The sequence below is a fragment of the Pan troglodytes genome, chromosome 4 (genome assembly GCF_028858775.2).
Source record: "Pan troglodytes isolate AG18354 chromosome 4, NHGRI_mPanTro3-v2.0_pri, whole genome shotgun sequence".
In the NCBI taxonomy this organism is placed as follows: domain Eukaryota; kingdom Metazoa; phylum Chordata; class Mammalia; order Primates; family Hominidae; genus Pan; species Pan troglodytes.
Window position 1 is genome coordinate 40,514,980 of NC_072402.2, and position 27,552 is coordinate 40,542,531.

General features: G+C 37.4%; 2 protein-coding genes across 29 annotated transcripts in view; one reads left to right on the forward strand and one right to left on the reverse strand.

Annotated features, from left to right (window-relative positions):
* Nucleotides 1-12,564, reverse strand: part of POLK (DNA polymerase kappa) — an 89,579-nt gene extending 77,015 nt beyond the window's left edge. For 4 of the 25 annotated variants that reach the window (XM_063810351.1, XM_063810350.1, XM_016953124.4 and 1 more), the window contains exon 1: nt 12,436-12,555. The gene's annotated coding sequence lies outside the window, so the exon portion shown is untranslated. Of the gene's footprint in view, nt 1-11,363 lie in introns of all 25 variants that reach the window. The other 21 variants (XM_001149179.8, XM_054685031.2, XM_054685027.2 and 18 more) reach the window with 17 other exon arrangements.
* CERT1 (ceramide transporter 1) overlaps nt 12,319-27,552 on the forward strand; it is a 141,503-nt gene continuing 126,269 nt past the window's right edge. For 2 of the 4 annotated variants that reach the window (XM_009449006.5, XM_526893.9), the window contains exons 1-3: nt 12,319-12,591; nt 12,845-13,238; nt 18,242-18,376. In XM_009449006.5, coding sequence (XP_009447281.2) covers nt 12,506-12,591; nt 12,845-13,238; nt 18,242-18,376 — 615 coding nt within the window. In that variant the 5' untranslated portion in view covers nt 12,319-12,505. Of the gene's footprint in view, nt 12,592-12,844; nt 13,239-18,241; nt 18,377-27,552 lie in introns of those variants that run through there. The other 2 variants (XM_054685039.2, XM_063810357.1) reach the window with 2 other exon arrangements.

Here is a 27,552-nt window from a genome sequence, read left to right on the forward strand (position 1 = left end):
GGTTTCAGATGGGTTAAGACAGTCATTCAACCCACAAGTATTTAAGGAAGGCACCTGGGACTGACTCAGTTCCTAGATTTAAACCTGTTCTGTGAACTGTCCACCCCTACCTTCAAAGTACAGAGATGAAACAGGTTCTCGTATTCTCTATGAGCACATCCTCCTACTCCTGCTTCCTCTTATCTGCCCTTTTTACAATCTGAAAGTTTTTTTTGTTTGTTTGTTTTTTTTGAGACGGAGTCTCACTCTTGTCACCCAGGCTGGAGTGCAGTGGCGCAATCTCGGCTCACTGCAACCTCTGCCTCCCGGTTTCAAGTGATTCTCCTGCCTCAACCTCCTGAGTAGCTGGGATTACAGGTGCCCGCCAGCACATCTGGCTAATTTTTGCATTTTTAGTAGAGACGGGGTTTCACCATGTTGGCCAGGCTGGTCTTGAACTCCTGACCTCAGGTGATCTGCCTGCCTCGGCCCCGCAAAGTGCTGGGATTACAGGTGTAAGCCATGGTGCCCAGCCTACAATGTGAAAGTTTTATCTGTCTCTGACATGCAACAAAGATGCCTTCCTCACCTCCCCAGAATCCTCATCACGCATATATTTAAATTGTTTTCTAGTTTAAAAACACTCTCAAGTGAAAAACAAACCAACAAAAAAACCCAAGGCTTTCCAAGGCTTCAAAAATTCCCAGGCCTTCTTTCAAGAATATAACCTACAAAACCTACTGCTTGAATCATGTACCTGTTTAACTTAATCACAAAACAGTTTGGGTTCTCATTCCACAGTAAAACTAGCAAAAATTCCTAGAAAGAAGCAAAGGTCTTTGTTTGCAGAAAGCCTTTGTATCTGGAGTTTACAGGTATTTCTTAACTTTACACATCTTTTCACATATCTGCCTGAGGGCTAAGGTAAATATTACTGCATATTAGTCATTGATCCCCTTGACTTTACTTTGGTCCTTGATAATTCTCTTAGATTGCAATTTACACAGTATGGTTCTACAATGAACTGATTTCTACAGTGCGATCTACATGACAGACATACCTTTCTTATGTGGAAACCTGAAAAATGATTTTAATACTTTAGGTATTTCTAACTAAAATGACATTCAGATATCCCAATGGATAGGTGTTTACTAAATACATCATATATAATATTTTCTATTTTTAAATGTAAAAAATTTTACTAGATTGGACAAAGATAAATCAACTAGCAGTATATTATGATGTGCTTTGACCTTTAAGATAAAGAGTATCTTATTTATGCAAATTATTCTTATTTTGTAATGAATTACAACAGCTAACCCTGAGACAGGGGAAGGAAATATAAATCAGCTCAGCTTTGGTTGTAAAATAAAATTGAAGAACGTAGTTACATTAGTCCTTATATACCACCAGCGTCTTTTATTTTTGAGTTTCTTCTTTGAGCAAATTTATTTGTAAACATTAATATTTTATATCTTATTTTCTTAGAAGTCTTCCAAAGAAAAAAGGATTCTTTTTTTTTAACAGAATAAAACTGATTCTATCCTACAATTACTATATGAATGTATTCATCCTCTTTATAAATTTAAGATGCATAATAGAATCTTAGGGATCCTGTTTTTCCTATGCTCTGTATTTTAGTATTGCACCATCCTAGGGTTTATTTAATCATTACTCATGAATTATTTCTTAGGAGATATGCTAAAAATAAAATAATTTAAAAATAAAATGGAATCACCTAAAAAGATGATCCAGTAGGAAAAGAAATCATTTTTATATCATACTTCAGCTTTCAAAATGTTTTCCGCAGTATAACATCTTTGAAAGCAGAAAAGCACAGAAACCTCATTTTTGCAGTCTTCTTTTTAGTGGCTTTTATTAACACCATTAAGAGTTCTGAAACCGGTTTTGGGTTCCAAAATGGTAAGTAGAAGTAAGCTGGCTTCATTCCCTCACTAGAGAAAACCAAAAACAAATATATGGTGCTGAGATTATTGCTAGTAATAGCCCAGAACTCAAATATGTAGATCAAATGGTTCCAAGGGACACAAAAAAGTGAAAAAAACTCCAAGCAGACAGAAAAAGAATCAGAATTCAATATCTATGACACCCCTCCCCGCAACCTGCCTGACACCAAGTATGTGGAAAATTTCCCTGACTCACAGTGTCTAAACTGGAAAAAGTGAGACTGAAGTAGACAACCAGTTTCCCCCACCATCTTGGGGTCCTGACAGAAGACCTGTCCCTGACCCAATCCATGGGAAGCATCATGAGTACACAAAGGGAGAAACAGCCCTGAGGACACTCAGAGACAGATGGGGAAGGCAGGACTACCATTCCCAGTCTTGGAAACTCTGCTCTTTAACTTAGTCAAAGGAGACACCAAATCAGAGTACTTGTTCAGCAGGACCACTAGGTAGGAGGTACACTCCACAGGTCCCCTGGGCACAAACCCCTAGCCAGCCTTTCTACACTGCTGAGATATCACCTTTGGGACCTCCCCAATTCCTAACAGGCAACACTCTGATCCTTTACTAGGGCAGAGGCAAAGCTGGAATTAAGCCTCCATCTAGTGCCAAAAAAGAGGCAGAGTGACCTAGCAGAAAAAAAAAAGAAATTCAACAGGTAAGTTACAAAGAATCTCTAAGCAAACATGTCCAATAAAAACCAAACTAGTCAGAGAAGACTAAAATAAATAAATAATGTTTCAATGCAAAGACACAGATGTACATCCAAAAGAAACAACAGCAAACCATTATCTCCTCAAATGGACAAAGCAAGGAACCAGTGACTAACCCTAACGAGACAGTGATATGTGAGCTCTTGGACCATGAATACAAAATAGTGATTTTATGGAAACTCAGTGACATCCCAAATAACACAAAAAATCAATTTAGAAATGTATCAGAGAAAATTAACAGAGTTTGAAACAATAAAAAATCAAACAAATCTTGGTGGAACTGAGAAATATGTTTGCTGAACTAAAAAATTCATTAGAGGCTCTCAACAACATAGTGGATCAAGCAGAAAAAACAATCAGTAAGCTTGAAGGCAGGCTATTTTAAAACACATAGACGAGGAAAAAAAATAATAAAAAGGAATGAAGATTGCCTAGAAGATATAGAAAATCACCTCAAAAGACTAAATCTAAGAATTACTGGTATTCAAGGAGCTGAGCAAGAGCAGGAGTAGAAAGTTTATTCAAAAAAATAAAGCTTCCCAAAATCTAAGAAAAATATCAATATTCAGGCCAGAGAACACCAACAGATTTGACCTAAATAAAACTACCCCAAGGCATATAATAATCAAACTCTCAAATGTCAAGGACAAAGAGAGGCTCTTAACAGTAGCAAGTTAAAAAAAGCAAATAACATATAAAGGAGCTTCAATTTGTTTGGCAACAGACTCCACAATGGGAACCAAATAAACCAGGAGAGAGTGAGATGACATTTTCAAAGTGCTGAAAGAAACAACTGCCATTCAAGAGTATTATATTCAGCAAACTCATCCTTCAACTACAAAAAAGGAAAGATAAAGTCTTTCCCAGACAAACAAGCACTGAGAAAATTCACCATCACCAGACTCATTTTACAAGAAACACTAAAGGGAGTTCTTCAATCTCAGAGGAAAAAAATGTGCAAAAAGAAAACATTTAAAGGTATAAAACTCATTGCTAGTCTATTATAGGCACTGTGGTTCATGCCTGTAATACTAGCTACTTGGAAAGCTAAGTCAGGAGGACTGCCTGAGGCCAGGAGTTTAAGACTATCATGGGCAACATCATAAGACCTTATCTCTAAAAAAAAATTTTTTTCTAATTACCTGAGCATGGTGGCAAATGCCTGTAGTCCCAGATACTTGGGAGGCTAAGGTGGGAGAATCATTTGAGCCCAGGAGTTTGAGACTACAGTGAGCTATGATTATGCCACTGCACTCCAGCCTCGGTGACAAGGCAAGACCCTGTCTCTGAAAACAAAAATAAAATAAATAAAATCCTCTGGTAAAGGTAAGTACATAGACAAACCCAGGATGCTCTAATACTGTAATTGTTTTTGGTCCTCCCATAATTCTAGTATGAAGTCTAAAAGACAAACTTGTTAAAAACAATCGTAGCTACAGCAACCTGTTAAGAGACAGGCAATATAAAAATATGTAAGTTGAGACAACAAAAAGTCAAAATTTTAGGGGTGATAGAGTTAAAGTGTAGAAGTTTTTAAATTTCTTTGTTAGTTTCTATTTTTTTCTTTGTTATCTAAGACAAGTTGTCATTGTTTTAAAATAACTTGTCATAGCTCTAAAACTTTTTAATAAACCTCACGGTAACCACAGTGCAAAAACCTGTAATAGATACACTAAAAATAAACAGCAATTAATTAAAACATACTATCAGAGAAAATCACTTAACCACAAAAGAACACAGAAAGGAAAAGAGAGGAGTACAAAACAACCAGAAAACATGCAATAAAATGGCAATAATAAGTTCTTACTTACCAATAATAACACTGAATGTAAATGAACTCAAGTCTCCAATTAGAAGACACAGAGTAGATGACTGGATAAAGAAACAAGACCAAACCATACAATGCCCACAAGAAATCCACTTCACCTACACAGACACACATAACACTCTAAGTGAAGGGCTGGAAAAAGGTATTCCATGCAAGGGGAAACCAGAAAAGAGCAGGAGTAGCTAACATATCAGATAAAATATGACTATAAGTCAAAGACTCCAAAAAGTGAGCAAGAAGGTCACTATATTATGATAAACAGGTCAATTCAGCAAAAGGATATAACAATTAATATCTAAGCATCCAATACCAGAATACCCAAGTCTATATAGCAAATATTGATAGACATAAAGGAAGAGATAGAGTGCAATATAATAATAGTAGGAGACTTCAACACCCTACTCTCAGGAAAGGACAAATCATACAGACAGAAAATCAACAAAGAAACAGGGGAGTTAAACTAGACCAAATAGGCCTAATTGACATTATAGAATATTTCACCCAACTGCTGCAGAACAGACAACCTTTTCATCAGCATATGAAACATTCTCCAGAACAGACCACATCTTAGGCCACAAAACAAGTCTCAAAAAGTCAATTAAGTAGAAATCATATCACATATCTTTTGTAACCACAATGGAATAAAACTTGAAATCATTAACAAGAGGAACCTGGGAAACAATACAAAAAATTAATTAATTGTTTGATTTAATTTGGAGTAAGTTCAAATCAAATGACTTGTTCCTGGCAGGGCATGGTGGCTCATGCCTATCATCCCAGCACTTTGAGAGGTCAAGGTGGAAGGACTGTTTGAAGCCAAGAGTTTGAGACCAGCCTGGGCAGCACAACAATACCTGGGCTGGCTGGGCTTGGTGGTGTATGCCTATTGTCCTAGCTACTCAGGAGGCTGAGGCAGGAGCATTGCCTGAACCAAGGAGATTGAGGATGCAGTGGGTCATGATCACACCACTGCACTCCAACCTAGGTGACAAAGTGAGACGCTGTCTCTATTTAAGAAGGGAATTTTAAAATATTCTGAATCAAATGACAATGGAAACACAAAATACCAAAATCTATGGGATAAAGCAAAAGTAGCAGTGTAAGAGAGAAGTTTACAATAATAATTGTCTACATCAAAAAAGGAGAAAGATTTCAAATAAATAACCTAACAATGCATCTCAAAAACTAGAAAAGCAGGAACAATCCAAACCCAACATTAGTAGAAGAAAATAAATAATGAAGATAAGAACAGCAGTAAATAAAATTGAGACTAAAAAAATACAGGTCAACAAAAGTTGTTTTTTCAAAAAGATAGATGAAATTGACAAAACTTTAGACAAATAAAAGAAAGAAAATTCAAATAAATAAAAACAGAAATGAAAAAGTAGACATACCAACTGAGACCACAGAAATACAAAGAATCATTATATACTGTTATGAGCAACTATACGCCAACAAATTGGAATAGCTAGAAGAAATTAATAAATTCCTGGACACTTACAACCTACCAAGATTGAAACATGAATAAACTGAAAACCTGAACAGACCAGTAAGTAATAAGATGGAAGCTGCAATAAAAAGTCTTTCATCAAAGAAAAGCCTGGAACCTGAAGCCTTCACTGCTGAATTCTACCCAACATTTCAAGAATAACTAATTCTCACTTCTACTCAAACTCTTCCAAAACAAAACAAAACAAAAAATTAAAGAGGGAATACTTCCAAACTCATTCTACAAGGCCAGCATTACCTTGATATCAAAACCAAATAAGGACACAACAAAAAAGAAAACTACAGGCCAATATTACTAATGAATACAGATGCAAAAATTCTCAACAAAATACTAGCAAATCACATTAATAAGATCCTTCATCATGATCAAGTGGGATTCATCCAAGGGACGCAAGGATAGTTCAACATATTCAAATCAATAAACATGATACATCACATTAACAGAATCAAGAACCAAAAACATATGACCATTTCAATAGATGCTGAAAAAGTATTTGACAAATTCAACATCTCTTTATGATAAAAACCCTCAGCAAACTGGATACAGCAGGAACATGTTCCCAAATAATAAAGGCCACATGTGATAAAACCACAGCTAACATCACACTGAATGGTGAAATATTGAAAGCCTTTCCTCTAAGATCTGGAACAAGACAAGGATGCCCACCTTCACCACTGTTATCTAACATAATACTGAAAGCCCTGGTCACAGCAATCAGACAAGAGAAAGAAATAAAGGGCATCTAAATTGCAAAGGAAGGAGTCAAGTTATCTTTGGAGGCAACATAATCTTATATTTACAAAATCCCTAAAGACTCCACCAAAAAGCTGTTAAGAACTGATAAACAAATTCAGTAAAGTGTCAGGATACAAAATTAACATACAAAAGTCAGTACAGACTTTTTTTTATTTAGATTGCTTTCTTGATTTATTTTTCATATTGTTTGCTGTTAGAGTATAACATTTACAATAGTTACAAATAATATAAAATACCAAGCAATTATCTTAAGTGAAAGATCTGTAAAAGAAAACTATAAAACACTGATGAAGAAAATTGAAGACACAAATAAAAGGAAAGATATTCTAAGCTTGTGGAATTAGAAGAATATTGTTAAAACGACAATACTACCCAAAACAATTTTCAGATTCAATGCAATCTCTATCAAAATACCAGTGACATTCTTCACAGAAATAGAAAAAGAATCCTAAAACGTATATAGAACCACAAAAAGACTCTGAATAGCCAAAGCAGTCCGAGGGGAAAAGAACAAAGCTTGGGGCATCACACTATCTGACTTCAAAATATACTACAAAGCTATAGTAACCAAATGACCATAATACTGGCAAGAAAATAGACACATGGGCAAATAGAACAGAATAGAGAACCCAGATATAAATCCACACATTTACAACCAAGTAATTTTTGACAAAGCAATCAAGAACACATCATGGTAAAAGGATAGTCTCTTCAATAAATGGTGCTGGGAAAACTGGATAACCACATGCAGAAGAATAAGACTATCTCTCAGATATTTCTTCCTTATCTCTTTGATTTTTGATACAAAAATCAAATCAAAATGGATTAGAAACTTAAATGTAACATCTGAAATTATGAAACTACTAGAAAAATGTATTTGGGAAATACTCCAGGACATTGGTCTGGCCAAAAGTTGTTTTATTTTGTTTTTTTGTTTTTGGAGACAGGGTCTCACTCTGTTACCTGGCTTTGAATGCAGTGGTGTAATCACAGCTTTCTATACCCTTGACCTCCTGAGCTCAAGCAATCCTCCCACCTCAGGTTCCTGAGTAGCTGGGACCACAGGTGTGTGCTACCACATCCAGCTAATTTTATTTATTCATTTAACTTTATTTTTAAACTTTTAATGTTTTAAACTTTTTTCTTTAATTTTATTTTAATTTTTAAACTTTTAAAATTCTTTTTGCAAAAGTAGGGTCTCCCTATGTTGCCCAGGCTGGTCTGAAACTCCTGGGGTCAAGCAATCCTCTGCCTCAGCCTCCCAAAGTGCTGGGATTATAGGCATGAGGCACAACTCTTGGCCTGGCCAAAAACTTTTCTGTGTAAGACCACAAAAGCACTGACAACCAAAGCAAACGTAGACAAATTAGATTATATCAAGCTAAAAAGCTTCTTCACAGCTGAGTGAACAATCAACAAAGTGAAGGGACAACCCACAGAACAGGAGAAAATGTCTGCAAACTATCCATCTGACAAGGGATTAGTAACCAGAATATATAAGGAGCTCAAACAACTCAATAAAAGAAAAATAATCTTATTTAAAAATGGGCAAAAGAATAGACATTTCTCAAAATAAGGCACACTAATGGCCAACAGGTAAATTAAAAAAATGTTCAACATCACTAATCATCATAGAAATGCAAATCAAAACCACAATGAGATATCATCTTACCCCAGTCAAAATGGCTTAAAAAAATTTTTTTTTATTATACTAGAGACGAGGTCTCTCACTACGTTGCCCAGGCTAGTTTTAAACTCCTGAGCAGCTCAAGTGATCCTCTCACCTCAGCCACCATGGGCGGCCTAAAATGGCTTTTATTAAAAAGATAGAGAATAATGGATGGTGGCAAGGATGTGGAGAAAGGGGAACCCTGCTACACTGTTGGTGGGAATGTAAATTAGTACAGTCACTATGGAATACAGTATGGAGGTTCCTCAGAAAACTTAAAATACAACTACTGTATGATCTAGCAATTCTACTACTACGTATATATCCAAAAGGGAAATCAATACATTGAAGAGATATCTGCACTCACACGTTTATTACAGCACTATTCACAATAGCTAAAATATGGAATCAACCGTCAATGGATGAATGGATAAAGAAGATGTGGTCTATATACACAATGGAATTTAGCCATAAAAAAAGAATATTGGGCCTGGCATGTTGGCTCACATCAAATCTCAACACTTTGGGAGGCCAAGGCAGGAGGATTGCTTGAGGCCTCCCTATTTCAAGAATATATGGAATAAAAATTTGGGTTTGCTATGTTTTTATTTTTATTATAATTTCTAATAAAGTTGTTTTTCCACTATCCCTTTAATGCTGCTTCTCAGGACTATTCATAAAATGACCAAAAATACAAAAAATAAAATGATAGTAAATGACAATGACTATTTTTCCTGATAATACCAAAGGTTAAATCAATACGTTTTTCCTTTTAGTAGCAACACAAGACAAGGGGATAGTTGCAAGAGGCTCCAGAGATCATTTAAATTATTTATGAGTAATTGGAACATATACTTGCTAGTGTACACTAGCAAGAAAAGAGCTGTAAACTGGCTATATGTTATTGCACCTTAAAAATGCATGTGGATGAATTTTCTTTTAAGAAAACTGTTAAACTAAAGAAAAACTATGTAACACACCTAGAATGTAATCTATCTGGCTCTGACAGATTCTCAAATGTTTAATCATTTAAAAAATTTGGAATAATAGTTTTTTGGAATTTTTTTTTTTTTTTTTTGAGACAGGATCTCACTTTGTCACCTACACTGGAGTGCACTGGCATGATCACAGCTCACTACAGCCTCAAACCTCTGGGGTCAAGCTAGCCTGCCACCTCAGCACCCTGAGCAGCTAGGACTACAGATATGTGCCATTATGCCTGAGTGACTTTTCTAAAATCTAAAATCAACTCTATATGCATTAAAAGTTATTTATTGCAAGCGCCTAAGGTCCAAAGTCTGGACTAGACTATTCACTAGCGATGATCTGGGCAATTAACTTCTTTGAATGTTAATTTCCTCATATGTAAAATAAGAATAATGTCTACCTTGCAGGATTTTTGTGAAGAGTGAATAAATCAAATGAACCTAAAACAACGTTTTGTAGGCCTTTGGCAAATGATAATTGCTACTTACAAAAGGCTATGATGTTATTTGGTTCTTTGGTGTCTGACCAATTTTAATCATGTTAGTGATTTTTTTCTTGGGCCTTGTTAATTGCAGTTCCCACAACTTCTCTTCAATCATCAACCAAGTTAAACTTATTTCATTCATCAGTTATTATTTACTGAAAGCCTCCTATGTCACACACAATTTTAAATATGTATTCACTCTCTACACATAATTATTGTCAGAATACCTAGACAGAAAAATGCTAGAAAACAATGAATCTACAGAAGAAGTGGTTTATATCTTACTTTTATAGCAACCCAGTCAGATTATCATATAGCAAGATCTTAATAAAGATCTTAAACAGGGATAAAGTATATTTTCATAAACTATCACCATAGCAACATGTTCTATAAAAATATATTTTTTCAACTTATTTGACTAAGAAGAAAAGGATGTGAAATTATAGTAGAAGTGAAACAATAAAAAGGTTAGAAAAAAACAGGAAGCAAAACACGTTTACTAAATAGCTATCATGAGGATTCTACTGATACCTAATATACCACCACACTGCTTTATATAGTATGCCTTTAAAATATTAATAAAAGAATTTCTCACAGTAACAGGAAGAGACTCAAAAGCTAAGCAAAATAAAAACGACAGAAAGAACATGTGTACATGCCAAGAGTGGGCACTAATACTGTTCATTGGTGTACCGTACTGTGTGCTTTTTAGACTAAAAGATTTTCCAATGTTATAGTGAAGCCTATGAAATACCAACTACTCTAACAAGTTTTTATCCCATAAACCAAACAGATAGGAGTAAAAGATATGGGAATACATTTTCAATTTCATTGAATAGTAAGAATATTTCTGCTTGAAACATTCCTAGCCTGGCTCTCATTTCTACAATAGGAAACAGGATAAAAAGGGTGGCCTACACACCCTTTGAAATTCCATTTCTGAAATCACTGTCTTATTCTCGAATGTTAGAACTTTTTATGAGATCTGACATATTCTCAAGCAGCTGTGAAGTGCATTAAGGTATCAATGAGTATCCCCATCTACCTCTTCCCTCCCACTTTTCCAAAAATACAGCTGTCTTTGGAGACTTAAATGGTAAAAATCAACAGATAAAGGAGTCCTAGACAGATATGCAAAGTCACCTTAAGGATCAAAGCTGCAGAATAAGACATGGCAGTATGAGCATAATATAATAATAATTGATATTAGTAAAAAAACTCATCAATATAAATGGAGTGTGGATGGTCAGAAAAAGAAGAAAGTAAAAGAAAGCAAGATAAATATTGGCAATGCCTACTTAAATATCCATTGCCACGATAGGGATAACCTAGCTTCATGCTACCAACCATTCAGAATCGTAATTAATCCCCTATGCAGGAAGAAAAAAATATGATACTGGGATATGGGAAAAGGTCATCAAGCCTAGATTTGAAACCAGGATATAAAGAGCTGGAGTTACAGGCACCTACCACCATGCTCGGCTAATCTTTGTATTTTTAGTAGAGACGGGGTTTTACCTTGTTGCCCAGGCTGGTCTCAAACTCCCGGCCTCAGGTGATCCACCCACCTCGGCCTCCCGAAGTGCTGGGATTACAGGCGTGAGCCACCACACTCGGCCAGCGTTTTCCCTTAGACTCGAAATTTCGCTCCTATCGTCCCATCCTTGTAGTAAGAAAGTATTCTTTCTAAGGTTTAATAACAAATTTTACTCTTGGCAATTACAAGGAAATCGACTATATTAAAATAGCTAACGAGAGGAAATTACTGAAGCTACAAAGTCAAAGTCTCATAATCAAAGTTATCCTTGACAACTGACAAGAGTTGTTAGATCTTCTATTGGTCTTTCTGCTAATTCAACCCTAGTCTTAAAACAAAAATAGCCTCCTATTGCCTAATCCCTTGTACACACAAAACCATTGCACTTCGGTATTTCTAATACGAGAAAGTTTCTATATATCCAACCTTTCCTATCTTTGAGGGGCAGGCATGGTTAACGTGGTTCTCAGTAAGATATTCATTTACAACCAAGAGAAAATCCCAGGCTATCATCTAACATTCTTGTTTTACTTTAAAAACCTTTCTAACGTCATTTATTCTCTGACAACCTCAAAATTACTTTCTACAAAGCAAACTCTAGAAATCTAAAAATGCGAAGTGCGTGCTTGTGAGAAGGTACTAAGGAAATTCTTCCTTTAAACGTCAAATGTGAATTCTAACTTCTAATGAGTAAGACCCTCGAGATTTGCAGCGGTGGAAAGAAAACCCTTGGCACTAGTAGCTCACAAAACCCCAGCCCGTGGTTGAGGCGGAAGCGGCCAGATGCTCCCGGGCTTTCGACAAGCCGCCCTGGAAAGCAGGCCCGTCATCTTCAGCGGAAAGCTCTCTCACGTCTGGGCCCGCAAGCCGGGAGGGTTCGTCATAAACACACAAGGCAAGGATAGAAGCGAGGCCGAGGGGCAAGTCACGCAACTGTCAAACGAAGCCCACCCACCGACTGACAAGGCCCCAAGGGGACAAGCGATCCCCGCGCGGGATACTCACCCGTTACCTCAGGATCGCGACTACAACTCCCAGGAGGCTGCGCGAGCGACGGACCAACGCCCTTCCCAGAATGCAGCACAGCTGCATCCCTACCCCGCCCTCTCCTTTCTCCGCTCCTCCTGCTTTTCTACCCGTCGTCACCCGGGAGAGCCGGAGGTAGGGTTCGGGAGGAGGATCCCGAAGGCTCGGCGTGTCGCGTCAGACGCCGGGAGGGGGACGGGGCGGGGAGTAGTGGGGGAGAATGGGAGGACGAAAGGGAGGGGAAAGGACAGGGGAGGGGAGGGTAAATAGTGGGCCAGGCAGGAAGATGGCGGCGGTAGCGGAGGTGTGAGTGGACGCGGGACTCAGCGGCCGGATTTTCTCTTCCCTTCTTTTCCCTTTTCCTTCCCTATTTGAAATTGGCATCGAGGGGGCTAAGTTCGGGTGGCAGCGCCGGGCGCAACGCAGGGGTCACGGCGACGGCGGCGGCGGCTGACGGCTGGAAGGGTAGGCTTCCTTCACCGCTCGTCCTCCTTCCTCGCTCCGCTCGGTGTCAGGCGCGGCGGCGGCGCGGCGGGCGGACTTCGTCCCTCCTCCTGCTCCCCCCCACACCGGAGCGGGCACTCTTCGCTTCGCCATCCCCCGACCCTTCACCCCGAGGACTGGGCGCCTCCTCCGGCGCAGCTGAGGGAGCGGGGGCCGGTCTCCTGCTCGGCTGTCGAGCCTCCATGTCGGATAATCAGAGCTGGAACTCGTCGGGCTCGGAGGAGGATCCAGAGACGGAGTCTGGGCCGCCTGTGGAGCGCTGCGGGGTCCTCAGTAAGGTGAGCAACCCGTGGTGCCAAGGGACCCCTGGCCAGACTCACCTGCAGCGAGGCAATCCGCTGAGGCGGTGGGGTGGGGCTGGCGGGAGGCGCGGAACGTGCCGGGGTGCGAGGCTGAGTATTGCTGCAGCGACTAGGGATGAGGCGGGGATATAGGAGCACTGTCCTTGTTGCCCGGGGGCTCGTCGGGGGCAGCCGAGGACCAGGGAAAGGGTGTATAAACCTGAGATCCAGTTTGGGAGGCCAGATGCGCGCCGTGACTTGGGACTTAGGGCGGCAGCTGTCCCGGGTGTAAGGAATCCGGGTTGGGCTTCAGCGGTGTCCGAACGACTGGGCATGGGAGCGGTTCAAGTCGGACCTCTTAAAAGAGGTTGGTCTCTCTGAGGATGCCAAGCCGAGTAGGTTGGGGGGCACTGCGGACGCAACTCTTTCGACAGAAGCTGGAGCGACTTGGCTTGGTGTTGAAATTTGAGGTGTTGAATTCTGCTAGGTTAGATGTAGTGAGACAGATGAATGTGGAGGACTTTCTTCCTCACCCTGTACCTTAGTTCAGAATAGAGATATTGAATCGGCACGTGATGGGTACAGGAAATATTCATAGTACCTTGGAACATGTGAGAATGGAGACTGATCTTTAGTCCAGGAAGAGCATTACTTAATAATAAAATATTTTTGCGGTAAGGGGTCGAGGGTAAGGAAAAGATGTTTTATCTTTTATATATTTTTTTAAATCCCTGTATCAAAATTTTAGCTAAGCAGTCATTATAGGACTGCAGATGGATGATCTCTTAATATTACATAGTTGTGGGGATTTTTTTTTTAAGTTTTTGCTATAAGAAGATTCACGTAGCCTTTTTGACTTCTCTCTCCCTTCCTGTTAAACTTTTTTAGACATGGCTGGAGCTAGCAGTTAACTTGGAGAGGGGGAGCTGGGCCAGTCCCTCAACAAGCTGGTCATAAGATACTATGTCATGTGCAGCCAGTGGCTATTAAGAAATCACCCTGTTTCCAGTATTCATATTTGGCAAATCACTTGGACATTATTTGTGGAATTGTTTCATATTAGGCTTTTATAATGTCTAGAAAGCTAGTGAGAAGGGGGCCAGGAAAGGCATGAGTAGCCAGAACTAAGGATTGCAAGTGTTGACTTTTATTTGCATAGCAGCAAAATTATGTTGTATATTGATGGTGTGATCATTCTTGAAATTTCAGTGCAAGGTTTTCAGTAATGAGAAGCTCCTCAGGATTTCTTTAGATTAAATGTATCCTGTAATTTAGGAATCTCTATTGAACACATTGTGTAGTAGGTATACATTTTCAGTTGGTAATAGGAAGTGGGTTACTTGCTTCTCAGTGATTTTGGTAGTTTCATCACTGCTCATAAGATGGGAAGCTGACTGCCATATTAGTATTGTGATGTGTTAAGTATTTTACGAAACAAATTGTACTTTTGACCTACTGATAATTACTTTTTGGGGGGTTGGGGCAGTGGAGTGACCGGGGGAAAAAGTAACCAGTGCTCTGGAGTAGGTATACTATAGATAAAAAAATGGAAGACCAATCTCGATATTTAAATGCATACAAATGTATTTGATCACCTCTATGGAAGGTGAATAGCTTAAATTTTGACTGTTGCTGCATATGTAGAATGAATAGGAATAAAGCTTTTGGTATTCTTGCTCAAAGCTATGAAGGAAATTTTCCTGAGATTTACCAATTTATGGTTATATACAGTTTTCTGGAAGCTTTTTAATCAAGGGTATTCTAAATTGAATATATATACTCATACTGAGTATGGTAGATGTTTTTAAATGTAAATTATATAGTTTGAATTCTTTGTATTCATCTGGTAATTTAAACAAGGGTCAGAACTCGGATTTTGTTCTTTTCCTTCCATTGAGTAATGTAAATAAGTCCCGGTACAATTCATTTTGTTTCTCCCCCCAAAATGGGGTGGATTTGGAATGGGCTTGGGTAAATTTATATTAGAAATATACCAGTTCAAAGGGTATTTTCCATATGGTAATCTGAAATACATGGAAATACCTGTGAAGCATATTTCTTATAAATCACTTAAGTGTATAGATTCCAAAAATACTGGATAGACAATAATTCTATCTAGTTATAGCAAGTATCGTGATGGATCATGGTGGGGAAAAGATGCATGCCTTAGTAGGACTTGAGAGCACCTAAGCCTGGATAAAATAATCTCATTCAATTTCTGAATTTCCTCCATCCTTCATGGTTTACCTTCTGTTTTTCCACACACCAAACTGTTTGAAATTCTGTCCATCCTTAAGAGTCCAAGCCAAATACTGTCCTTTCCATAAAGCCTTTTCTTATTTTGCCATCATTCAAGACCTCCTTCACTTGAATTCCCATAGCATTTTGTTTGTAGCTTGCTTCTGACTGACTCTTATTCTAAATATATGTTTTTTTCTCTTGAGTTTGTGTCTGCTGGCCTGTTGGCCACAGTAATATTTGATTCCCCTGCAGTGTCTAGCATATTGCCTTATCTGTATTTGTTAAATGGGGAAGAGTGAGGGAACATTATGAGAGCAGAGAAAAGACAAAAAACTTGTCTTCCAGGTGTCATGATACAGCTAACACTTACTGAGTAAAGGGTCCTGAAGCTGATACAGTTTGTTCAGTCTCTTATAAGAACTAATATTAAGTTATGGATACATAATTGCTGGGGCTTCTCCTCTAACATTGAAAGAGTTCTCTTCTAGTGAGAAATGCTGAAGGTTAAGCTTCATTAGCTATGTATAACTCTTCCTCAGATTCAGAAAATACTATGTCCAGGCACTGTTCTAAGTCTATTCTTGTTTAAACTTAACTCTAAGAGAATTTGACAAAGAAAAAAAGAACACAAAGAGAGTAAGTAACTTGACCACTGTCACAAAGTTTAGCCTTATGAAGTGTGGTAATTGTAAATGAGGTAGGATTAATCCATGAAGGGTCTTGAATGCCCTAAACAATTTTTATGACAGTCAGTGGGAAGTTGTCCATGTAAGTTTTGGAGCTAGAGACTCAATACGATCAATGTAAGAAAAGTAGGCAAATATGCTTAGTAAGTAAATAAGCTTGTGTAAATTATGAAAAAAACAGAAGATACTAGAGAAAAGATTATTAAGTCTCCTAAGGAATACAGGAACTGGATAATTTGATTGGAATAGTTGAAAATGAGAAGAGGAGGCAAATTTAAGGGTTTACTATGAAGGAAAGATGAGCAGCTTTTGGTAATGGGCTATAAATATTGAGAAGGAACACTTAGGTATTGAGTATCTTCTGTGACTATGCTAGGCATTTTCATTATTTTATTTAGCCGTCAGTCAACAGGCAAAGAAACTGAAGTTTACAAAAGTAACTTGTCAAAACTCTCTTCACATGAGTTATAAAATAGTTGAGCCTATTTTATCCTATATCCACTAATCTGTTTGTATATCTAATACACTAACTCTGAGCAGAAGTAGCAGTCTCCCCAAGGAAGTAGGAAAATAGGAAGGAAGTATACTTTATAGGAAGGTGAATTCAGTTTTATTGGTAACTATCATTTATTTCAAGCCTGTGTCTAAGTGGTGGTACATCTCAAGCAGTTAGAAATAAGGAAATGGTGATTGGGAGCCACTAGAATGAGTTAAATGTTGGCTTGGGTGAGTTCTCAGAGAGTGGTTGTAATGATGGGGCTTAGAAAAATTAAGAACTGGCTAGGAATGGTGGCTCACCTGTAGTCCCAGCACTTTGGGAGACCAAGGAAGACAGATCGCTTGAGCCCAGGAGTTTGAGATGAGCCTTGGCACCACAGCGAAACCTCATTTCTACAAAAAATTAGCCAGATGTGGGGGCGCACACCTGTAGTCTCAATCACTTGGGAGGCTGAGGTGGGAGGATTGAGCCCAGGAGATTGCAGTAAGCTGAGATGGTGCCACTGCACTCCATCCTGGGTGACAGAGCAAGACCCTGTCTCAAGAAAATACTAAATAAAAGAAAATTTAAGAACTGAATCAATCTCAAAAATGCTTAATTAAAGAACAGAAAAAATAAAAGATTTCTCAGTGGATATAGAGCCTGAGCCAATGCAGTATATTTTGGCAATCCATTTTTAATTAGTTTTTGGAATTGGCAGATAGTTTTTGAGATTTTTCTATACTTAACACCCCAGAGCATAGACAAAAACATGCAAAAGTAAGTATTCCTGTAAAGGTTACATTTCTGCCTTTTCCAGTTTATTGTGATCTTCACTGTGCAGCAAGACTTTAGCAACACAGAAACTCTTTTAAGGTATTGAAGACAATCCAATATGTTTTTGAAAACCAATTTTATTTTTGTTTTATTACTCTTGAGTTTGAAAAATACATGTTCAGAGGAACTTGGAAAATGTATTGGCCATTTTTAATATTATTCAGTTCTGTAGAGGAAAAGTTAAAGTTGATGCCAGCTTACTAAAGATTATTATTTTTATTTTGATATAGTTACAGCTGTTATAAATTTTCATATAGGAATAACAACAAAAGTAGAGTTTAGCAATAATTGACTTTATACTTCCGTTGATTTAGAAGGCTTCATGCAGTCTTTGGTGTCAGAATGAGAGACTACATACATAACTGAACATACTTCTCTGTTGAATATGTTAATTATGACAAAGACCAAAACAAATATCATGAAGGTACTTAGGAGAGGATGAAAGCATACGAAGAATAAACATTAATTTTAACCAAAATCTGGCTTTCGTTTTATTCTTCAAATGTTAGAAGAAAATGTTATATTTTATTTCTTACAGATTTATTTATAATATTGTAAAAATTACTGAAAATCATTATGCAATCTAGAAAATCTCAACTTTTCACTTTTTGTAATCATTTTACTGTTTATGCTTAGAATTAAGTTGGACTTTTCACGTTTTGGTTTTAAAATTAGATTGCTGTTTCACAAAGTTTGGATTTCTAAAATACTTCTATTTTTTGTTTTCTTCTCTCTTCCCTTCCCCTTCCCACTCCCAGTGGACAAACTACATTCATGGGTGGCAGGATCGTTGGGTAGTTTTGAAAAATAATGCTCTGAGTTACTACAAATCTGAAGATGAAACAGAGTATGGCTGCAGAGGATCCATCTGTCTTAGCAAGGCTGTCATCACAGTAAGTTCCTTTTCTTCTTCATTCAACAAATATTTATTGAGTGTCAGCTACATACCAGGAACTGTTCTACGTGTTCAGGATACATCCGTGAATAAGATAAAGATCCTTGTCCTTGTAGAATATACATTCTAATACTTTTTTCCATAAAGTGATTTTACTGTGGTTTTTACTACATATTGTTATTTTGCATAGACATGTAGTTTTTATCTGGTGGGTGTATCAAACCAGTTTAAGGGCTTCAGGAAAAAAAAATGTTTGAAGGCTTTTTATTTGTTGAGGCTGGGACGGTTACTTTGTAGGTTACTGAATATTTAAAAATAATACATCTTATAAGTAACATTCTAAAATTTTAACTTAATATAAATGTAAATTCATTTTTAAACTTTTTAACATTGAGCTAATGCCATCTCTTTGTGGAGTTGGGAGAAGCTGTTCTCATATTCCTCACACATGATTTGCTATTTACAGTTTTGATTTCTCTAACATGGAATAAAAGCCTGAAGATAACTTCTGAAAAACTCTAAGTATAGGCTCCTTCTAACTTTTTATGATTTCCCCTTATATTTTGCAGTTACATCACTTTTCTCTAATTCAACACCCTTTAAAAGAATAACTCACCTTCGTTGAGTCATTCTACTTAGTTTACATTTTGTTGTTCTTTTTTTGTTTTTTTGTTTTGTTTTGTTTTGTTTTTGAGACAGTCTTGCTTTGTCACCCAGGCTGGAGTGCAGTTCTGTGGTCTCAGCTCACTGCAACCTCGACCTCCCAGGTTCAAGCAATTCTTCTGCTTCAGCCTCCCAAGTAGCTGGGACTATAGCCACGTGCCATCACGCCCGGCTAATTTTTGTATTTTTAGTAGAAATGGGGTTTCACTGTGTTGGCCAGGCTGGTCTCAAACTCCTGACCTCAAGTGATCCACCCACCTCAGCCTCCCAAAGTGCTGGGATTACAGGCGTGAGCCACCGCGCCTGGCCTACTTAGTTTACATTTAACTTAGTATATAGAAACAACTGTTCCTTTTTGCACTCGTAGTCATTAGACATGAATAATATTTAAGATATGTAAGAACTATAACAAGTAAACTGGCATAAACAGGTTTGGGAACAACCAACTGACTTGTTAAGCATGTAACCCAACTAGTGAGAACAGAAGTACCTGATAATACAAAAAATAGCATACTGGTTAAGAATGGTCAGCATGCCATGGGCAAAAAAAAAAAAAAAAAAAAGTGTTGGCTAAGGCCAGACAGTTAAATAGAGGTCAGTTAAGGGAGCTGTTGTAGTTAAAATCTGAAAATGAGTACGTTAAAACAAAAATACAGAGTTTACTAACTCACTCAAAGAGAAGTCACATTTTGTGATAGAATTTATTTGGCTTATAAAAGTGAAAGATATATATATAATACTTCAGATTTCCGTTAATATCTAATCCTTACTTAGTGTATGTTTGTTATGCATTTAGGGAAAATCTTACAGTATTTTTACATTATTTTTTATACATTATTTCCCCCCTTGTATATTCAAAGTTTGAAAACAAAAGTTTAGAATTGAATATCAAGTTAGAGAAACACAGAAGAAATATTTGGAAGTGTTGATAATGAAACTACGCTCTCTATTCTTAGAGACAATTTTTAGGAAATAGCTTTAACATAAAGGCTCAGTATTTATTTTGACTGGTATGTGGTACATTGTAATGTGTTTAGAAATTGTATCTAGTTTAATATTTTGGGTGTTTTTCTTCCGAGATAGATGATTATTCATGTCAATGGACAGAATAGTGGATTGAAATGTACCTTGCGATCTTGAAGTGTTTTTCCTTGATCCTCCACTCCCCTTCTTTTGCGTATTATTATTGGATGTTTATTAGTTGCAATGCTTAACTCTTTGAAAATAGTATAATGATTGATGTAAAAATGGGGAGGAATTAAATTTTATCTTTATTATTCCCTAAGTAGTAGTATTCCTAGAGTACCATGCTAGTTTCTGTGGATTTAAATATAGTTATTCTGTCTTGAATTATGGACTATAATAATATTGCCTGGCTTATTTGGAGAAAAGAAAATTTTAAATAAACATTTATATCCATCTTCTCAGGAAGAAAACAGTGTTACTTTATTGTAATTGATTTTTGTTATAGCTATATGTACATGCATAACTTTCGTTGTGGTACATAGTAAAAGACATGGGTAGGAACAAGAAACAATTTGAATTCTTTGAAGGAGAGATAAAAGTAGAAGTAAAAAGATGAATTAGGCAACAAAATCTGTGTGGTAGTCTTAGATACAATGAAATGGATGATAGGAAAAAACACAAGCATTTATATTATTGAACTTGAACTTTCCTTGCCCTTTGGATTCACAGACTCCATGTTACATATTTAAAGGAAATTAAAAATATAACTGAATTCAGTGAACTCAGGATGAGTTTACAAATTAGATATGTACTTTAGTTAAATAAATAAATGTAATAGTAATATTCCTCATTAAATTTTAATAGGCATCTCTTGGTATTTTTTTTCCTTAAATATGGGCTATGCCTATGTCACTTCATGTCAGAATACAAAGAATGTAAATTTTTAATTTCTTTATATGGCACTCTTATGAAATTGATAATATTCACGTACAAAGAAATCTGGGCTTGAAGAGTTGATGTGACTTTACTGTAACCATTCATTACTATATTATTTGTTGGTGGACCTAGCATCTGAGCCCACATTTCTTGATAGAGCCTAATCCATTTTAAGTTCATTCTTAGTTTAATGATTAAATCACTCTTAATTTATAAAAACAATATTCTTTATCTGTGTGATAATAAAGTGGGTGAAATAATTTCAAGGAAGAAAGTATGTCTTGAGAGAATTTATTCCTTAATGTGAAAGGATTGACAGTAAGTAGGTGAGAGGAAAAATAGTATTCCCTTACTTTGTGTAAAAAGAGCTATTTGTATGTAGAATAAGTGTTTGTAGAAAGACAGTTGAATTCTTCAGTTATTATAGCTTGATACTTAGAAGACCCAGTCCCTGCTACAAAATTTGCCACATAGTAGATATTCTGAATATGTTAGTTGTAATTGTTTCAATTAAAAGCAAATGTTTATGGAATATTTACACTGTTTACTTTTTATATTCTATTTTAAAATAAAGTGCACATGATAAAAAATATAATTTGTGGCATTAAAAAGTTTAAGAAGTACATGCTGCTTTTTAGTCTTGCACTTGAGGGACAACCAAACTTAAATTTCTGGTCATCCTTTCAGAAAATATGTAGGCCTATACAAGGATTTGTTTATATCTTTCATAAATATTTACACAAGTGGTATCATATTAAGCCTATTGTTCTGCACCTTGTTTTAATACAACTTACACATTAACTTATATTCTGTTGAATCGTGTGGATATATTATATTTATTTGCCTGGACCCTGTTTTTGCACATTTAAATCATGCCTAATTTTTATTAAAATCATTATTGAAACAAATATGTACTTTAAAATTTGTTTTTAGTTATTGTCAAATACTCCTTCAAGAGTACCACTCCTCACTCCTACCAGTAGTGAATGAGTGCCTCTGTTTCTCCTTACCCGCAAGTATTGAGGAAGTTGGGTTTGGCAAATGTTAAAGTATTTGTCAAACTGCTACATTAAAATGGTATCTTATTATTTTAAATTGCACTTTTTATCCATGAGGTTGAGTAACTTAATAATTTATAGCCCATTTTTATTTCTTTTTCCTTTTCCAATTGCTTATGCACTTTTTTTTTGGTTTTTCTTTCCTTTTTGGCTTGTAGAAACTCTTCATATGGTAATTAACCATTTGGCACATTTGTTGCAAATATTTTCCCCCACATTGTCACTTGTCTGTTTCTTCTTTGCTTGTTTTATAGTCTATATTAGGCCCTAGAGAAATCTTAGATTTTTACATACTCTTATTGACATCTTTTATTACGGCTTCTGTATTTACTTGTTTAGATAGGTGTTTCTCTCTCAAAGACTATCTCTCTATATAAATGTAGATATATTTTCATCTAAAATTTACACTTGAATTTTGATTCCTGTGGAAGTTATTTTAGTTTAAGGAGTGATATTGATGTTTTTAGTTTTTTTTCCACATGACTAATTATGTATCCTGGTAGCATTAATTAAATAACTAACCTTTTTCCAAGTGGTTTCAAACACCACTTTCATCATATATTACAGTCCCATATTTATTTAAGGTTGTTTCTGGACTCTCTTCTGGGCATTTGGCTTGTCCTTCTTCTTATCCTCTGTTTAAAATTATATTGTGGGTATTTCATCAACCAGTTCCTTAAACTGCTAATGATTCATTGGTGAAGATAGAAGTAATTTATTTGCAGTTACTAAAGTTAAAACAGGTAGAGATTTTTGGTATAATATCTTCAGATAGAATTAGTTTTCCTAAGTTCTGTAGTTTCATGTCTCACCTTAGGCATCTGCCTTTGTATACCTCATATCTTGTTGAACTTTTAAAATCACCAGATGAGTAGAATTCCTATTATTCTTATCATAGGTTGGTTTTAGGGAAATTTGCCAGTTTTATGTTTTAATATTTTTAGAAGGAAAACTGAAAGGTAATGAAAATGTTACTGTTGGATTAAAAAAAAAATTAAGTCCAAATAGTGATTAGGCAAGTTGGTGAGGTAGGGGGTTGCTGCAAGAGCGGAAGTTGAAAGATCTTGGAAAAATTAAAGAAACTCATAGAACCCCATCTCTACATCAAAAAAATACACAAATCAGCTTGGCGTGGTGGTACACATCTGTAGTCTCAGCTTCTTTGGAGGCTGAGGTGGGAGGATCACCTGCTTCAGCCTCGCAGGTGGAGCCAAGGTGATGCCATTGCCCTCCAGGCTGGGAGACAGAGCGAGACCCTGTCTCAAAAAAAAAAAAAAAAAAAACCAGACAATGGAGATATAAAAGCAAGGGAAGGAAGTGTTCAAAATTGAAGAGAACCACAAAAATAAACGTAAATTTTGAAAGTGCCAAATAGTAGTCAGATCTAAAAAGTTTTTGAATGTGGAATTGTAAAATGAGAAATTATATTATGGAAATGAACTTCAGCAAATTGGGTATCATCAAAGATGATTAGTGCCATAAATAGTCATTATAAGAACTCCAAATTAGCGAGAAATCCAAGAAGTAGGCCTTTTCTCAAGTGTGCAGTTTTTCTATGTTGAACTGTATTAGTGAGAACTAAAGGAAAGAGAGGAAGGTATGCAGCAAATAAAAGCACTAGATAAGAAACTAGTTGTTAATTCTCATTGGAGGAGCATTTGTCAGTGAATTTTTAAAGAAATGAGACTCTCGATCTGCTAAGATTTATGCTTTGAGAAACTCATAATTTATCTGTTTAGCAGTTCATTAGAAAAGAATATATTCCATCTTTCAATAACATGATTCAGATAATGTAACTCAAATAGCGTGAAGTAGAAAGTACTTAAAATATTTGGTAAGAGGCCTTGGAAGAAGAAAAACATGAAAAAGGGCACCTGTTGAAATCTGGGTTTCAGAATGTAGAAATAACTTACAGAAAATTATATAATTTTAATTATATAATTATACAATGTATTCATTTGCTAGGGTTGCCATAAGAAAGTACCACAAACTGGGTGACTTAAACAACAGAAATGTATTGTTTCACAGTTCCAGAGGCTGGAAATAGGATCAAGGTGTGGGCAGGGTTGGTTCCTTCTGTTGGCGGTGAGGGAGAAGCTGTTTCATGAGTTTCCCCTTACATCTGGTGTTTGCTGGCAATCTTTGGTACTCCATGGCTTGTGGATGCATCACTCCAATCTCTGCCTGCATGTACACATGGCATTCTTTGTATGTATTTGTCTTTTTCCAGATTTCCCCCATTTATCAGGACACCAGTCATACTGGATTAGGGGTCCAACCTACTCCACTGTTATCTCATTCTAACTAATTAAATCCACAATGCTGCTATTTTCAAACAAGGTCACATTCAGAGGTACTGGGAGATAAGCCTTGAACATATAATATGATTTTGAGGGGGGCACAGTTCAACCCATAACACAAAGTATCTGTTAAGCCAAGAACCCCAGTCTGATTGCCATCTGTTATTTTATGACGTCACTGGGCTTAAGAAAATTGTATATGTGGTGCATTTTATTTTGTTTAGGGGTTGTAGGAACATGACTGTTAAATATTTATAAAGCAACTCTTAATTCCGAAGTGCTTAAAACGTTGTGCGTGGGCCATGAAGTCAAATCTGGGTTCAGACCTTAACTGTGTGTATTAGTCCATTCTCATACTGCTGTGAAGAAATACCTGAGACTGGGTAATTTATAAAGAAAAGAGATTTAATTGACTCACAGTTCTGCATGGCTGGGGAGGCCTCAGGAAACTTACAATCATGGCAGAAGGCACTTCTTCCCAGGGCAGCAGGAGAGAGAATGCAAACCAGGCAAAGGGGGACAAGCTCTTTATAAAACCATCACTCCCGTGATTCAATTACCTCATAACAGGTCCCTCCCACAACACATGGGGATTATGGGAACTACAATTCAAGATGAGATTTGGGTGGGGACACAGCCAAACTGTATCATTCTGCCCCTGGCCCCTCCCAAATCTCATGTCCTCACATTTCAAAACACAGTCATGCCTTTTCAACAGTCCCCCAAAGTCTTAGCTCATTCCAGCATTAACCCAAAAGTCCAAATCCAAAGTCTCATCTGAGACAAGGCAAGTCCCCTCCACCTGTGAACCTGTGAAATCAAAAGCAAGTTAGTTCCTTCTTAGATACATTGAGGGTATGGGCAGTGGGTAAATACACCTATTCCAAATGGGAGAAATTGGCAGGCAGCCAAATCTTAAAGGTCCAAAATGATCTCCTTTGACTCCATGTCTCACATTCAGGTCATTCTTATGCAAGAGGTGGGCTCCCACCACCTTGGGCAGCTCCATCCCTGTGGCTTTGCAGAGTACAAGCCCCCCTCCTGGCTGCTTTCACAGGCTAGCATTGAGTGTCTACAGCTTTTCCAGGTGCACAGTGCAAGTTGTGAGTAGATCTACCATTCTGGGATCTGGAGGACAGTGGCCCTCTTCTCACAGCTCTACTAGGTACTGCCCAGTGAGGATTGTGGAGGGGGGGGGGCTTCAACCCCACATTTCCCTTCTGTACTTCCCTAGCAGAGGTTCTCCATGAGGGCCCCCCTCCTGCCGCAAACTAATGCCTGGACATCCAGGTGTTTCCATACATCCTCTGAAATGTAGGCAGAGTTTCCCAAACCTCAGTTCTTGACTTCTTTGCACCCACTGGCCCAACACCGTGGGAAAGCCGCCAAGGCTTGGGGCTGGCACCCTCTGAAGCAATGGCCTGAACTGTCCTCAGAGTGGCCTTGACCCCTTTTAGCCACAGCTGGAGCTGAAGCAGCTGAGACACAGGGCGCCAAGTCCCAAGACTGCACAAAGCAGCAAGGCCCTGGGCCCAGCCCAGGAAACCCATTTTTCCCTCCTAGGCCTCCAGGTGTTTGATGGGAGGGGCTGCCATGAAGGTCTCTGACATGCCCTGGAGACATTTTCCCCATTGTCTCGGTGATAACATTTAGCTCCTTGTTACTTATGCAAATTTTTGCAGTAGGCTTGAATTTCTCCCCAGAAAATACGTTCTTCTTTTCTGTCACATCAACAGGCTGCAGATTTTCCAAACTTTTATGCTCTGCTTCATCTTGAATGCTTTGCCACCTAGAAATTTCTTCCTAGAAATTTAAGACCTTAAATCATGTCTTTCAAGTTCAAAGTTCCATAGATCTCTAGGGCAGGGGCAAAATGCCGCCAGTCTCTTTGCTAAAGCATAACAAGAGTCACCTTTGCTCCAGTTCCCAACAAGTTCTGCATCTCCATCTGAGGCCACCTCACCCTGGACTTCATTGTCCATATCACTATCAGCATTTTGGTCAAAGCTATTCAACAAGTCTCTAGGAAGTTCCAAACTTTCCCACATTTTCCTGTCTTCTTCTGAACCTCCAAACTGTTCCAGCCTCTGCCTGTTACCCAATTCCAGAGTTGCTTCCACATTTTCGGGTATCCTTATAGCAGCACCCCACTCTCTACGGTACCAGTTTACTGTATTAGTCTGTTCTCATGCTCCTATGAAGAAATACCCGAGACTGGGTATTTCTTTTTATAAAGAAAAGAGTTTTAATTGACTCACAGTTCTGCTTGGCTGGGGAGGTTCAGGTAACTTAAAATCATGGCGGAAGTCACCTCTTAACAGGGCGGCAGGAAAAGGAATGAGAGCCAAGCAAAGGGTGGGAAAGCCCTTATAAAACCGTCGCCCCCGTGATTCAATTACCTCCCACCAGGTCCTTTCCACAGCACATGGGGATTATGGGAACTCCAATTCAAAATGAGATTTGGATGGGGATGCAGCCAAACCGTATCACTGCTTACAGCCAAAGGTACCTTTGGCAGATTACTAAATTTCTCTGAGCTTTCAGCTTCCTTAACTGATTAAACAAGGGGGATAATATCTAAGTATGGAATGATTATGTAATTAAAAGAAATAACATATAAAAGTACTTGGTACAATTCTTGGCACATAGTAGTAGTCTCTCAAATTTATTTTGTGAAATGTTTGTGTTGGGAGTAAAGCCTACAGTTAAAAAATTAAAGAACAGAAGTTGTCAGACCCTTTTATCAAAGGGGGACAAAGATGCAGTTGACTCACTAGAGCCGGGATACGTAGCGTGTCATGTTTGAACAGATTCTCATGCAACTCTGTTCAGAAATTTTCTTCCACCAAATAGTTCTATTTACCAACCTAAAAAAGTAGTTAACTCTTTATATGTTTTCTGTGTATTCTTGATAGTCTTTTTTTCTTTGATCTATTTATTGTTTCCTACCTTTTTTTGGTTTTCCTGATTCTATATCTTTTTTTAAAAAAAAAGATATGTTGTGCCTTTTAAAAAATCACATTGAGATATAATTTACACACGGTCAAATTCACCCTTTTAAAGTATACAGTTATAGTTTTCACAAATGCATACAGTCATATAGTTATTACCATATGAGTATATAAAATATTTCCATCATCCCAGATAGTTCTTTTCTGCCCCATTGTAGTCAGTTACCCTCTGTGTCCCCAACCTCTGGTAACCACTGTTCCAGCATATTATATACATGGAATCATACAGTATGCATCTCT